The 16,021-nt window shown below is 37.0% G+C and overlaps 1 protein-coding gene across 13 annotated transcripts in view; it reads right to left on the reverse strand.

Annotated features, from left to right (window-relative positions):
• Positions 1 to 16,021, reverse strand: part of CDC42BPA (CDC42 binding protein kinase alpha) — a 186,279-nt gene that overhangs the window by 102,675 nt on the left and 67,583 nt on the right. For all 13 annotated transcript variants that reach the window (XM_050316010.1, XM_050316009.1, XM_050316008.1 and 10 more), the window contains 2 exons: positions 11,591 to 11,686; positions 6,644 to 6,792 (listed from right to left, as the gene is read on the reverse strand). In XM_050316010.1, coding sequence (XP_050171967.1) covers positions 6,644 to 6,792; positions 11,591 to 11,686 — 245 coding nt within the window. The remainder of the gene's footprint in view (positions 1 to 6,643; positions 6,793 to 11,590; positions 11,687 to 16,021) is intronic.

A 16,021-nucleotide genomic window follows, 5' to 3' on the forward strand; every position in this document is an offset into this window, starting at 1 on the left:
AAGGAGTTCTTGGCAAATTCCATCACTTTTAGCATCCACTGAGCGTTGCTATGAACATTATTACTGGGAAGAACAGACCACAGTTTTTTCTGTAGAAGACTTTTGGCACTAATAATTTTCCCCTTAAGGGTTAAAAAGGACCCTTTCCAATCAAACTTTATTTCTTGTGCATCTCCCTCACTTTCAATTTTAAAAGGGTTTACATGCTTCTGTTTTATGACAGCCACGAGTTCCTACCTACACAGCATTACATACCATCTGACAGAGTGCTCACATCACCTGCCTTCCAAGCAACCGCACCCAGAAGAAAAATCCACATGAAAAAGAAAAAAGTCTTCATATCTACTTGTCCTCCTTTTCCTATGAGCCTTCTTTCTTATGAAGGTGTCATTGCACTAGTCAAAGGACAGGTAGGGACTCACCAGAAAGAACAGAGGCGTGCGCTCCTTGTCTTGCTGGCCTTCCTCAACTGACAATGATCAAGAATCTCCTTTAGGAGGTCAGTGTCAGACATGGAAGGGGAAGGTTTTATTGCTGATGTTATTACAGCTAATGACATTTTAGATACTCCAACTGTTTCTCATGTCCCTTTTTCTTTAAAATCACTGAGCTGAAGAAATCGCCAGACAGCTCAAATACCACTCAATGCATGTAGGAAAAAAACAGGCACAATGTGATGAACACAGATTTTATTGGAAAGACTGGTTTTAAGCAGCTTCATACTATTCTCCTTCATCAGATGAGAGAATTGATCCAGGTTAGTCAAAAGGTGAAGTTAATTCTCACTTGGACTGGTGTCCTTGTTCAGTCCCCTGCACAGTGCCACAAACCTTTGTTTCAGCAGAGCAAAGGGGATGTTTGGAGCTTGGGTCTTGCGGAGAAAGGAACAATGGGAGAAAAAAAGGCCGCAGGGTACATTTGTGAAAGCACCTCTGCTGGAAGGACTACTAAAGGCTACTGTCACTTAAGGCACTGGATTTAGGATTTCTAAACTCTTTCTGCTTGAGTAACACAGAATATATATATATCTATGGGTGTACACTAGCTCAGTCACCCATTACACAGCTTTCACTTAAATTAACACTCCCAATAGACATTCTAAGAAACCATTTGCCTTCTACATGATGGTACAGCCAGTGTAATCCACCAGCTCTTGGCAATCCAAGCATCTATGGGTCTTTTATTTCAAAATACTTCCAGGTCATCAGAGGGTCCTTTGGAAATCCTACCAACAAACTCTAGTCAAATAGCATTAACCTCCTACAGTCTCTGCTGCAGGTCAGATGCCACCCCGAGGGCACACTATGAGAGCAGCTGCCACCGTTTGTAACATGTGGAGTCACAGGGCAAAATGAAAGCCCAGAGTCCATAAAGATAACCTTTGTACCCAGACCCTCCTCAGTGGAAAAATGAAGTAGAAACACAGCCCAGATTCACAGAGTTCTCCTACCTCTGTCAAGGAATACCTTGTAAGGAAGCACTGGCTTACTGAATACTCATGAAAATAATTTTCTGTCCTGCAGTTTTCCATGTAAAACTAAACCATGCCACATTTCAAAGCAATGCATTTTCAGTAACTATCAAAATAACCTTATGTTATTTTTTACTTATTTTTCTAGCCCTGTTTCCTTGACTCTCAGCATTTTGTAAGCAACATCTTCATGTGTGTATTCAACCTTATGTGTGTTGCAAAGTTTGGTAAACACTTAAAATACGATGTTGCTTTCTTTCAAACCCACAATTACGGCTCACTTTACCAAAGGCCACAGCACTTGGCTCATCCCTGTGCCAATTCAACTCAGACATACCGCGCAATGCAGCTAACTCCCTAGATGGGCCTTCCACCCCCGAATTTTCCACTTAAGTAAATTAATGATCAGGAAAGATGGGATACACCCAGAAGACAGAAAACCACTTATTCAGCAAGACAAAAATGGATACGCTGGCATGGAAACTTATAGTTGAAAGTGAAATGCATCCTACAAAGAATCCCAGATTTCAGCTGCCTGCTAACGACGGTAAATATTTCAGGGATGTCCCTAAGATGATTTCTACTGAGGACAAATAGTACCTTCTTGTCAAAAGCAAAGAGGCTGGCCTGATAGGGGAGAGACAGTTCTCTTATCCCTCTAATGGATTTATTCCCTTATGTTCAATATTTCTCAGAAAGGATGTCACTTCCACAGAGAATTCTGCTGCTCTACATTTTAAGAACTCAAATGTTCCAGTGAAGCTCAGCTTAAAATTCAGAAGCTGATAGAGAATATGGAAAGAAAAAAAACAAATATAAGTTGGCTTAGAATGCTACAATCCTTCCAACTAAAAGACAGCAGCAACTAGAAATTCAGAAACGCACTGATGGAGCTAACTGTAATCTCACATACCTTCTGGAAGTAGGCATGTTTATGCTTTGCATGCCTATCTTTTCACATGCAAAAGGCAACATCTGAAATGTATGTAACCTAAGAGTTTGCCCTGTAGTCTTAACTATCCTCCCATAAACTTAACCAACAAAAATAATAATTAACATAGGTGCCTCATAATCCTTCCAAAATATTTTCTTAGTAAGAAGGTAAGTAAGGATTGGTTTACCATTCAATAGAAAAAGATGACTGTTTAATATGGGTGTGTGCCAATATATGAAAACTATTTTAAATTAATATTTTTGCAGTGGTCTGGAAGACCATGAGCCTAAATGCTGAACGCTCCCTAGCTGCAAATTGGCTCTGCCCTGAATCACTGTGCAACCCCGCATATTAAAAATAGGAGGAGGAAAGAAAGTCAAGATAAAAATTATTTAAGCACATTAACACTTATAATTCTGTACTATTCAAGAAGCTGGAATGCCCCAAATTAAATTTAGGACACAGACAGACTTAGATACACCCTTACTATAGGTCTGCCTCATAAGCCAGCACAAAAGGCAGCAGCACAGACACAGTGCAGAGGTGTGTAAAGCCACCAGTGGCACACTCACTGTGCCTGGCACTAGGAGCTGCTCATGGGGCATCTTCTGCAATCCTCAGGGGAAATTTCTTCCCATGGCAACCAGGCCTTCTCAAGTCTTTTTAATTAAAAGGATTTACACAAACCCAAGTATTTCCACTTTACATGAAACCTAGAGAAAACATGGCTCACCAATAAAATCACGAAGGAGTTGTAAGAAAAAGAAATTTTATGTGTTTGAGGTAATGCAACACATATAAATACAGTGCAGCTACCTAGCTTAAATTCATAAGAGTTTTTACTGCAGCCCACACCTGGGTATCTGATAATGCATGCAAATATAAGCTTCTAACGTAGGCCATGAGGAAGAATTAAATAACAACGCAACCTTGAAAGTGAAATTATTATCAGTGCATATTTTCAGAGGAAAAAAAAGGAAAACAAAAAAATGGTGCTAAAACCACACAAAAGACAAATTGATGTTGATGCCTAATAAATGGAAAATCTTAGCCTGTATGGTAGTACAGGTTGTAAAAAACTGGCACAAGACAATATTTAACCTTGGCCTACAAGCAAGCATCACTTCATTAGCACAAACTTGTAATTTAAGGTACCAGGGCAGATAGGTTTACATGTAGTCCCAAGGAATTCCTGCATTTGTGAGAGATACATACACTTATGTTCCTTCTCATTGTGAACACCTGTACCTATATTTAACTTCAATGAAATTTTCTTTCTAAAACTATCCTTGGAGCTGTCAACATCATTTGGTAATAACAGTGCTGGCGCATTCATAACAATTGCAAAAGCTATTTTATACCTATTAAAGAAAAGGCCATTTTGTTAACGTTCTGAGCCATCATTTAACTATCAGGTAAAATACCACATGATTTTTTCACAGAAATTAATTCATCAGAAATGAAGAATTATCCAAATTTTATGTTCTGATTGATGTTCTCTCAGAAATACTGTATCACATATTTATTTAAACTAAAATGTGAATAAAAACAGGGGAAATATTACAAGTACCATAAAAATGCTAGTATCGACGTTATTTTCAGTTAGCAACTTTTTTCTTTCTTAATTTCATTAGGTATCAGGAGATAGCTCTGAAAACATCATTCAATTTCCCTGCACAATTTTATTAATACCTAGAGTTTGATCTCCTTCCCTCTATAAATTCATCCTGTAATCCCACAATGCCAGTGAAGAAATGACATTCAAATCTGGAACCCTGAAACACAGTCGTTTAAGTAATGCTGAGGTTTGTTTGTATTTGACAGTTCAGAAACTTGGCCAATGTACTTTAGGAAAGAAAAATGTCTTGCATTTGATACCGGAGTGGTCTGCACATACGTATCCACTGCAATCAGCATCACTCCCAAACAAAACTAACTGACAACAAAAAAATTATTAATGCTAGAAGAATGCAACAATTAGAGTAAAAACAGAAATATAACTTTTAAAAGGCACTAAAAAATTCAGAGACAAATAGCACCAAAGTACAACACTATGGATGGTTAATGTGAAAATCTATCCTGAAAGAACTGGGGCACTAAAAGGAAACAAAACAAAGCAATCTGCTATCTCATTGTACGAAAAAAGCCTTGACCTAAACACGCCTAAAGCGTGGTTTCTAGTTCAGTAGCTGCAACTCAGATCAAATCCTGATGCATACTGGTTATTCATCTGAAATATCACTACTGCAGCTGCTACATTAATCCACCTTTTAGTAGTATTTCCTTCTTCTTCTCCTATGTCCTTTGCTGAGTGCAACACACTTCAAAAAAGGATGTGGCCACCACGGTTAAACTTTCAGGAAAAGAGCATTAGTGGCATTTAGATGATATGCTTTCTTTTCCTTTCTTCTGCTTTACCAGTTGCAAACATCTTAATAAAACTAACAGTGGAACAGGTCTCGTTTCAAAGGGTGATCACTTAACATACACTCAAGTGCTCTTTACATTTTTAATCTTGCCAAACATGCCCCTATAAACAGGCATTGTATTACAGCAAGTACTAATGATAAAATGCCAAAGTGGCATTGAGAACTTTATAAACATGTGAACCCCGCTGGCAAAGCCACAAGTCAAACAATAAAGGACTGGGAATGTACACGTTTGGGGTGGGTTTTTTTGGCTACACATTCATAGCAATAAATATGCAAGCATAATTAGTGTGTTGTTTTCAACTGCAATACTACTTGATTTTCACCCCAAATTTAATAGCAACACCTATTTCATCTTGTGTCATTAACTGTTTGAGGAAACATCACATCTGTTGTGTATTACATGCTAACAGTGCTGAATTACAAAGGTTTTGATCTGTTTGGAGGAAAAGGTAGGGATTTGTTGTTCTGAGAAGAATAACTACTCTATATGCAGACTCACTGGGTAAAACTCAACTTATGGAGTACATGAAGTACTCTGGACATGGCAACAGGAAACAGCATTTCACCAATTTACCCACAAACGTATTTTAAAAGTTAGATCCAAATTAAACTGAAAGCAGAAACCTTTGACATCAAGTCCTAAGCAAAAAAATAGTTTTTCAGAAATAATAGTTGAAATTTTCAGCATTCAAGGAGAGTATTCTGTTTGGGTTCTTCCATAAGACACTATCACATAAAGCTCTCTTTAGCAGGTAAACACAATTTTTCAACAAAACTATCACACTGCAAAATATTCCAGAGGTCCAATTTGCAGCTTAGCACCACCCCACCTTAAAGCACTCCTAGCTACAGATCTTTCATGAAAGGCCCGAACCCCAAAGGAAACAAACCACAACTCTGTAACACACCAAAACCAACTGCAATACACCTTTTGGACAAAAAGAAAAACAAAAACAAAGCACCTTTTGTGCAGTGAAGCAGCCGAATGGGAACAGTAAAAGAAGGCATAGTTTACCTCTAATTAAGGGAAATAGATGGATGTATCAAACAAGCTCATTCTGCCAACTTAATGAATCAGCTTAAAGAACTGGAAGTTTTCCTCCTAACTTCTCTCAGAGTCAAGTACATCTTTTGAGTGGACTTGAAAATTCTGCCTCTTCTAAGGTAATCTCTTCCTCTGCATACAAGAATTATTATGGAATTCAGTAGAGAATTATACATTAAAGAAGAGGTGGTACTAGTTTTGTGGGAAAAGCAATCACAGTCTCCAAAATAGCTAGATATGAATGACTTAACATTTTCCTTTGAACACAGTATTTATATATATATATATGTATGTATGTATCAAGGTACCACAATTTAAGTTTTTCTAATTATTTAGCAAAACACCCTTATTTTATTTTAAAGATAATTTCATTAAGCCCAAAATCAAATGATCAGCTTCAGTACAGATTGAACAGATTAATGAAGAAGAAGAATTTGACCTTTCAATAAACCTGTTCAAAGTTGATTATATTTCACAAACTGGTTTCCAGTTTTGCTTTTATAAATAATGGATCATTAACTTTCAAGCAAACCAGTGTGCAAGATTCATGAGATGCATTCAGATATTTGTTCATGTCTGTGACCGTATGACACAAGTTCAGCCACAGTTCCAGTCACCACGACACGTAGGCAGGTAGGTTCTACTGTGCTTACTATTACAGCAAGTACTCATTACTAGCTTAAACTCTTTTAAAGGAGCTACTTTCAGTCCATCAAGTAACTCCATCACTCCAACAGGAATCTGGAGCTCAAATTACTTACCTGTGAACATAATGCAACTGATGAACTGAATCAATGGCTATCACCATTTCAGCCAAATAAAAACGAGCCATATCTTCGGGCAGTCTGTCCTCAAACTTACTGAGCAATGTAAGCAGGTCGCCTCCAACATAGTAATCCATAACCAGGTACTGTGGAGTGGGAATGATAAGAAAACAGAGAGGGGAAAAAAAAATACCACAATTTGTGAATCACAGATTAAATTCTAATTGATGCATAAAAACTAATATATTGCAAAAATTATTATGCACGTTAAAAAAAGTGAACCGAGATACTTAGCTGTTCAGAAAACAGTAGTTGGTTCAGTTGCATTTTAATATTTATCCTACTTGAATATTTTTCATATTTATACCTCTCCAAATACAGTAAGCCTCATGACAAATTAGTATCAACTTTATCCACTGTCCCATCACTAAATACAGAGTATTTAGATACTCTGGATTCCCTTATGAACACAATATCCTTTGCTAGAATGCAAAAGAAGTAAAGGATTGAAGTACAGACCTATAAAAATGAAATTAACTGTAATAATTTGTTATCTCATTTATGTGCCCTGATTTTCCAGGTTTCCCTTTTTTCCTACCATCTTCCTTTTCCATTAAACAAATGCCTTTGGAGAGTAAGGTTTTTAGACTAGTCAGATTAAGGCAAAGTCTGAGAGACTTCCAGTGGCTCACAGTTCCAGGAACTGCTGACATTGTGCATGACACAGGATCTGGCAACATAAAATACAAGGGGTCACCTTCTCTAGTTGAAATTATGGAGAAAAATAAATTTGATTTCTGATGTCTTAACGAACCATAAAACTTGCCTGCCATTAAAGCAGGTGACTTTAAAGGAATCAGAACCTTTCTGCACTTTACTGTATTTACAGAATGAAATGCCACTTTTAGTGACATAGTCAATGTAACTGGAAAAAGTGAAACTTAAGAGAAGTGTGAAACTCAGGACTAACATATTCTTAGCTTAGTTTGTTTTAATTGTGGAACAGCAACTGGAAGGGTAAATGGGGAAAAGAAAAAAAATCAAACTAATAACTAACAAACTAATTATAAGCATTCTAACTTAACATGCACTGATATGACATTACTTTCAAGCATCATTGTGGACAGATTAACTGGAATCATAGAATATTCTGAGCAGGAAGGATCATCAAAGTCCAGCTCCTGACCCTGGACAGGACAGCTCCAAGAATCACATCATGTGCCTGAGAATGAATTCCCAATGAAGTACAGAGTATCTGAAAGCTTCTGCTTAGAGTTCCAAAATCTGTTTCCAGGAAGGCTGCATATGAAGCAGTGACTATTAACAAGATAAAAAATACTAAAACATATTAAAGATGCAACAATGTATACCCCAATTTGATCCTTTAAAATTTTGATAAAGCAACTTAAAGGGACATTTTAAAATTAGTTCCCCATATTTGTTCAAGTCTTTCCCATTTTCAGAAATAGACACTAAAATATGTGGAAAAAATCTGCTAAATTATACCAGCTTTAAGGAAATGAGGGGCAGGCAGAAATCTTACACCTGTTTCTTTTCCCTCATACTTTCCATAAAAACGAGGGTGATTTTAACAGCCTGATACAGAATAACTTGGGCGTCCTCATTGATTCCAACTGCATGAAGAAAGCACAAAATGAATTTCCACAAGACTTCAAATGTGTTGACAATCAAATTTTCATCTGTTGCTTTGTGACACGAATAATAAACTTCTTAAATTATGCTCACAAACCTCATACAAAATAAATATCTTCTATTCGGTGGTGCTCCTATGCTCCCTCCAAAACAAGATCATAGCATTAGTTTCTTATGTTTTATAGTTTTAGAAAAATGCATTAAGCCTTTGGAGCTTCAGATATTGATTATTAACTGATGCATTGCATAGACATCTCCAAGTGCTTAACTTATTGCTTTGAAAGCATATGAAAAAAACCTCTTAAGATTCACCTAACTTATGTGCAATCTCTGTACTCATTATTCAGGACTTTTAAAACCCATACAACTGAGTTACTGGATATACCAAAATAATGCAATTTTGGCTCTCATGACACAGGATTCCCATTTTGCCAGAGCAACACAGTAACCTAATGACAAGGAAACCTTCCATTGTTCAAATAATTCAACACTTAAACTGTAACTCAAAGCATTAAGTTGTGCAAATGAAGTTAAACACATGCATAGGACTGAGAGTTAAATTTAACAACTACATTTTAAATTAAAAAATTCCGTCAATGTATAACATCCTGTCCAATGTCAACTATCCATGTTCTTAAAAAAAGATCTTTTAAAAGCTTTAAAAATACTTTCTAAATGTACATAATCATCCAGATCTATCCAAGTCTCAAATACTTCTCAAAACACTACTGTATGACAGCACCATCCTTACAAGAGAAAGAAAAATGATAGATTTAAGAACACTAAATTCTAGTAACTAGTGGAAGTTTAACATGGGGATTTAATACATTTAGTTTGGAAGAAATCTCTTGAGATCATGTACTCCAGCCTCATTTGCTCAAGTAGGGTCAGCCAGAGAAGGTTGATGATGACTGGGTCCAGTATCTCCAAGGCTAGAGATTCCACAACTCCTCCATGGAACATGTTCCTGCGTTTGACCACCTCCACAGTAAAGACAGGTTTTCCTGTGTTCTGATGAAACTCCATGTATTTCCATTGTCTCCTGTCCTCTCATCAGGCTCTACTGAGAGGAATCTGGCTCCCCTGTCTTCATTCCCTCCAATCAGTTATTTCTACACATTGATGACAGCCCCTCTCCCAAACCTCCATTTGTTTGGGCTGAAGAATCCCAGCTCTCTCAGCCTCTCTTTATCTGAAGGATGTTCCTGCGCCTCAGTCATCTTTCTGGCCTTGCACTGGACTTGCTCCAGTAGATCCATCTCTCTTTTGCACTGGGGAGCCCAGAAGCGGACACAATACTTCAGGTGCAGCTGCAGCAGGGCTGAGCAGAGAGGAAGGGCCTCCACTGACTGCTGGCAACACACTTCCTTGCAGCCCAGAATACTCTTGGCCTCTTTTGCCGTGAGCCTGCATTGCTGGCTTACAGTTAAGCTTGTTATACACCAGGACCTCAAGCAAAGCTGCTTTCCAATCAGTTGGCCCCCAGTACATACTGGGTTTATTTTATTACACCCCAGACTGCATTTCCCTTGCTGAACTTCATGAGATTTCTCTCTGTCTCTGGTTCCCCAGTCTGTCGAGGTCTATCTGAGTGACCACACAGCCCCTTCTCCCTATTTCTTTACCACCTGTGAACATGTTGAAGGTGCACTTCACCTGTCCCGTTCCCAGGTCATTAATGAAGAACTCGGCCCCAGTTTTGATCCCTGGGGTACAGCACCACTGATTAGCCTCCAGCTGGACCTTATGTGACTGATCACAAACCCTGGGTCCAACAGTCAATCTTCTCTGCATCTCACTGCTGCTCATCTAAGGCACAATAGTCAGCTTGTCTATGATGATGTTCTGGCAGACAGTTCATCTGCTGCTCAACCACATCTACTGCTCAAATCTACACAGATTTTTTTTTTTTAAAGGTCACTTTTTTACACATAATTTTAATAATAACCATATAGAGAACTAATGATACCTTCACACTAAAAAGATACAAACACCCCCAGTATTACTGATATTTTCCCCAGGAGGCTGTAAAACTAGTTCCTGTTAGCAGACTATCAAAGATAAAGAACAGAACCTGCTCTGTGCTTAGTGAAAATAAGCAAACTGGCAAGAATAAAACAATTTCTAGCAGGCTGCTGTGGAATACATAAGATTTTCTTTGAAATGCTATTAATGGTAAGACCAAAATTACAAAAAAAAAAAAAGAGATTTTTTTACTGTCCCCATTAACAAAGCATGAAGCTGGCTGGGAGGTATTTAAGCCAACAGTTAGACTCACAAATGCAGAGGCCAGTCAGTTTCTATACAAATCCACCAAAATCCATGGATCTCCAAGCATCTGAGTTGGCAGAACAGAACGCAATATAATGGCATTTATAAAATATGTAGACGGCAATACAGAAAGCATTGGAAGTCTACAAGAATTACCTGTATAGCACTTCTTTTATTGGACAGACTAGGAGCAAAAAGAAGGCTGTGGCTGTATAGTAGATTTCTAAGAAATTATTAAAATTACTAATGATATAGAATCCAAAGCATAGGGCAATAAAACACAAATAATCAAAAGTCATCAATGTGTAGTTGTTTACTTTTCAGGTATAAATATTATCAACACTGTTATCACAATCAAAAAATATTTAAAGAGGTAAAGATTTCACAGAAAATTGGCACTTTGTTCTCATATTAGCTTTTTTTTGCAAGTCTTTCAAAATATTTGAAAACTAAATAACATTAAAGAGACACTTTAATCTACAATTACAGCTTCCAGTTTTTATTTATGAACATTTAGTGGCATTATTCCATGCTGCAATAACATTTTATCGCTTTGTGACATCTTAGTGGGCTTAAGTCCTCAAAATAAAAAAGACCAATCAAAAAGAACTGCTGTTTCAAAACAGGGCTACTCCCTATTTCTCTCTGTAAAATCAGCAATGTTAATCACAAAAATTAAAGTCAAATAGAAAATTTATGTTAGCAAGTGCACTTCTATTTTTATGCATCCAATTAAACTGGTGTGACAAATTGGAAGAAAGAATATGGAGGTAGACTACAGTTTATCAACAAATGCAAAGTGGTTTAGAAAACAAAGCTGCATTCCTGAGATATTTATAGCAGAACTTTTCAAAGTTTCTGACCCATCTCCACCCTTCAGAATCTTATGCACAATATCACAGATCCTCATATGGTCTGTACGGTCCAGAACACAAAATTAACAAGTAAAACTATATTTCTGTCTCAAACCACAATAAGAATCTGCATTTTCACCCATATATACATAAAAGCAACACTTACTAAATAGTTTTCATCCTGGAATGCATAATGCAATGTTGTGATCCACTGGTTATCTCCATTCACTAACACATCTCTCTCTTCTCGAAAACAGGCTGTCTGAAGGAGAAAAAAATAATTATAGCCTTTAAGTAAAATATATAAAGAGAAACATTTTACATGTTGACTATGTTTTGACTGTGTTTTTTGAGGGGGAAAATCAAAACCGCCTTTCAGTTAAAAAGTCATTACAGTATTCAAACATGACAAAATCTACAAAAAAAATTTAATATAAGCCCACCTTCTTCAAATTTGAACAGTTGTACTTCTCTATAGTGTTTACTGAGGCAAAGAGATAATAAGTTGCTGCTTTTCATCATCTAAAAATCCTAAGTAAAAATCTTGAAGTATCAATAATGACAGAATAGCAATATATGATTAAGAAAAACAATCAATAATTAGGTAATTGTAACTGTAGTAGGAGTCAGAGTGCTAGAATCTGGAGTCTTGTGTCATTGTTTTATCTCATCATGCCCTTAGCCTTGTTTTACATTTGAGTTTTCACATAAGCAAAGTTCTTTTCATTTAAAAGTTGCTGCCAACAACTTCCATGTACTCATCCTTTGATAATCATTAACTAGTTGGGGTTTTCTCCACACCCGATACTTGGCAAAAGTAGAACACATCTGAATATTACTCTTGCCAGATATAAACTGTTGATCAGACATCCCAGGGGGTTTCCCCTCAATATACTTGAAAGAAAAACAGAAGGCAAGAGGTGCCTTCGCAGGAAGTGGAACAGAGGAGGAGCAAGAACCACCAACAAATGTTAAGGAATACCTAAGAGAAGGAGGAGAACACAGGTCTGTATGGAAAAAAAAGAGGATAAAATGTGAAGAAAATAACAAAGTAAAAAGCAGTGAGGCATTTAATTCCATGAAGGTCTTGTAACTTGTCCTGAGAAGTGAAAAAAATACCTCAGCAAAAGCAATTCTGCAGAACGACAGATAAAAATGACTCAACAGATGAAAGGCCAAAAAGAAATTACAGCAAAGCAATACGATAAATGTTTCAAAGGAACCAAGTTTTAAAGTGAATATCACAAGAAAACAAAAAGTACCAAATGCCAAAGCCAACACACAATTTTGTTAAGAAAAAGAATATCTAAAAGATAGTGCGAAAGAAAGAATAATATTGTATGAGCTACATTTAGAAGGCAGAGGGAGAGTAAGAGACAAACACAGACCATATTCTCTTCCAGCACACTGCTCTTCACAAAGATGTTGCATCAGTTTGAACCCCTGCTCTTGTCTCTTCCATCTTTGAGACAACCAAATTTAAAGAAAATTCAAGCCTTTTCTTTTTAGTTTTTCAATTTTATTTCCAAATCCAAATAAATCCCAAATCTGGAAAACGAGAACTTTATCATGGTTACTGCTGGCTGTGAGATTTGGAAAGTGAAGACTGAAAAGTGAAATATCATTTGATATTGAGCTATGCACAAGAATACATGCAGTAAAAAGAGAGCAGAAAATAACTGTCTCCTCTGAGCAAATAAACCATACTTTTTTTGTGTGTGTGTAAATACGGTAAGAATAGTGCAGACAAGGAGAAGGAAAGATGACGTACTTTAATCATATCTTTATCTCAAGCACGATGCATGAGATAAATCAGTGAAATCTGAGAAAACAGCAAAACATACTTTATACAAATACCTTCAAAGGTTACTGAATGAAAAATAGACTTGGGGTGGGAGAAGGAGCAAGGATCATCTTCAGAAGGAAGAAAAGCTGTTCGATGCTTCAGCTTGATTTTTTTTCCTTCCTTGTTTGTAAACTCTTGACATATTTCAGAGAGAGATAACTATGAACTCTTGTTTTCACAAGGATAAATAACATGCACTTTCTCTACTCGTTATGAAATAATTCATAGGATTAGTTATTAGAGAGTTTATATAATTCCACTTATTTTTGCCATGATTTAACAGAAGACCATGCATTCCTCGAGTGCTCTAGACATCCACCTCTGGGAAGTATGCCTAGAGCTGACAGCAACAGCTATTACCACAGTAGATCACAGCTGAGACAGTAACAGCTAGAGTCTAAGTGGTTCATGGCAAAAATAATGCAACAACAACAAAAAAAATTGGGTAGCAGTGGTTCTTTTAATTGCTGTAACAGCTTAATTAAGGTGTGTTTTTTTTAAATGAAGTATCTTTTTTTTTTGTGCCTTTCATTATTCCAGCATTACACTTCATCTTCTCCAGGCAGTCTCCTTGAATTGTTGGCAGAGACCTCCAGAGGTCATCTGACCCTACTCTCTTTCACAGCAAAGCCAACTCAGTGCTATGGTTGTATCTATACTGTTATCGTGGCCTTCAAGCAGCAAAGAATTTGACCTGCTCGACTATTTGGTGCTCATGTCTTACAGCTCAGAGTTCGCACCTCCAGGGAGTGCTGACTGCTTCCATGCTGCTAATATTTGTCCTGGTCTCTCCTGAGCCTCATCTGGCACACATGTAACTCAAAGTGACTGTCAACGCTCAGGGTGACAGGTTTGGGAGTGTAACAGCAAGCTGTCGCACACTTCCAGGTACTCCTTGTATCAGTAATGCTCCCAGTTCTACATCCCACCTCTGAGTTTTCAACAGTGGCAAGTATCTGGAAAATTTATGCTATGTATAATGCAAAAGAGAACACTGACTTCACAACTTGCATGTAATTTCATGTGTAATTTCATTGTAACATACAACTGCTCTTATAGTTTGCAGTCATCAACCTTCACCTGGCGTTCACGAGCCTCTTCTGAGCACGCACTCCCTTTTTACTTTCACGAATGACTCCCACTCCCCACACTGTTGATACAGGGGTATATGAACATACAGCTCTATCTACATGCTGGTCTTGCAATTTTGGACTGCCTGATTTTCCTGTGCATTTCAGTGTTAGTGCAGTGCACTGCTAACAGAACCAAAACGGGTCATTTTCCCCAGCAGCAGAAGTGAGTTCATCAACGTTTAAAAATGACAGGTTAGGGTTGTTGAAGGTCATGCCTTGTAATGCATTTTCACTCCAGATGGTTCTCTTTCCACCGTATACCCATGGGTTACAAATACATGGAAAAACATAGCTGTAATTCTTTTTAGACTAACGGTTCAGACTTTCAGAAATTCAGTTGTACCCATGGGAAGAGTATTTTTAATACCTTGCATAGAGAAAAAATTTTCAAACCTATTTATAACTGTATTTTAATGAAAAGAAACAGTTTTCAAACTCACTTTAAAAGGGAACATTTAAAAATAGAGTGGAACTTTTTTCTGGTCCTTTCTTTTTCACTGAAATAATAAAACTTACAGTAGTGACACTTGTCTTCGAGAGAAATACCTCTGTATCAAGACTAATGCTAGATCGCTCAGTATCTGAATAATTTCCAGATAAAAAGGAACAACATTGTATACATCTAACCACAATCTGCATGCCATTTATACTTCTTAATGTGATAACGTTTTCATTAAAAGAGACAGGATGTGCACAATCAGAAATTGGCTTTAATTTGTCTGAATATTATTTTTTAAAAAGTGTTATGGTTTCCCATTGATCTCATTTCCTACCAAGATTTAATTAAAACATAAATGTGGAAACCAGAATAAACTTGGAAGCAACTGAACAGCAAGGCAGTCTAAGAGCAACAAAGTTGAGGTCTCAAATTAAAACTGAATGAGTCTATTTTTAGGCATTTTATTTTTAATATGCATAGATTAAGATTTTCAAAGCAAATAAAAGGGTTAGATACATGTTCCATTTAAAATTAATATACAGGTCTTTGGGTGTAGACTGCATTTTACAAGTTTCTTTCCAAAGGAATCTAGGGAAATATATCAAGGACTTTTTATGAAGAGCTGATTTGTATAATGACATTAGGAAGCTAAGGCAAAGCAGGGCTGGTAAAACTGCTGTTCCACCTTTTTCAGACACAGAATGGACTCCAGCTTTAATGAGGAACTTTTTATCACAGACTTTTGCAGATGGATATTTTTACAAAACACGCACTCAAATCTGAAACTTTTATTTTCCTGATTTTTCAACCTACTAATTGGGCCTTGACTAAGTTCTAACTACTGATAAACTAATAGGTTTGGTGAATTATAGCTCAGCAATTACCTTTTTAAAGCTCAATAACTACCTTCCACCATGGAAAAGACTTGCTAAAGACTACATCCCTAACTGGAACAAATGCATTAAGAGATCATTTGTGTTGTCAGTAATTCTTGAGCAATTACAGAAGAGGTATAATGTCAAAAACATCCAGCCCCACCTAAGTCAAGATTCCACACCATTTTAACCTGTCTGAGGAACTGCTTTAGGCTTATTTATACTGATGTTTATACTCTCAGTAAACAGCAAAGCACCTCCTCAACCCACTAACACACAGAGAGTCTTGGGGTGCACGATCATG

The sequence above is a fragment of the Myiozetetes cayanensis genome, unplaced genomic scaffold (genome assembly GCF_022539395.1).
Source record: "Myiozetetes cayanensis isolate MyiCay16 unplaced genomic scaffold, myiCay2020 scf2-11, whole genome shotgun sequence".
Classification (NCBI taxonomy): Eukaryota; Metazoa; Chordata; class Aves; order Passeriformes; family Tyrannidae; genus Myiozetetes; species Myiozetetes cayanensis.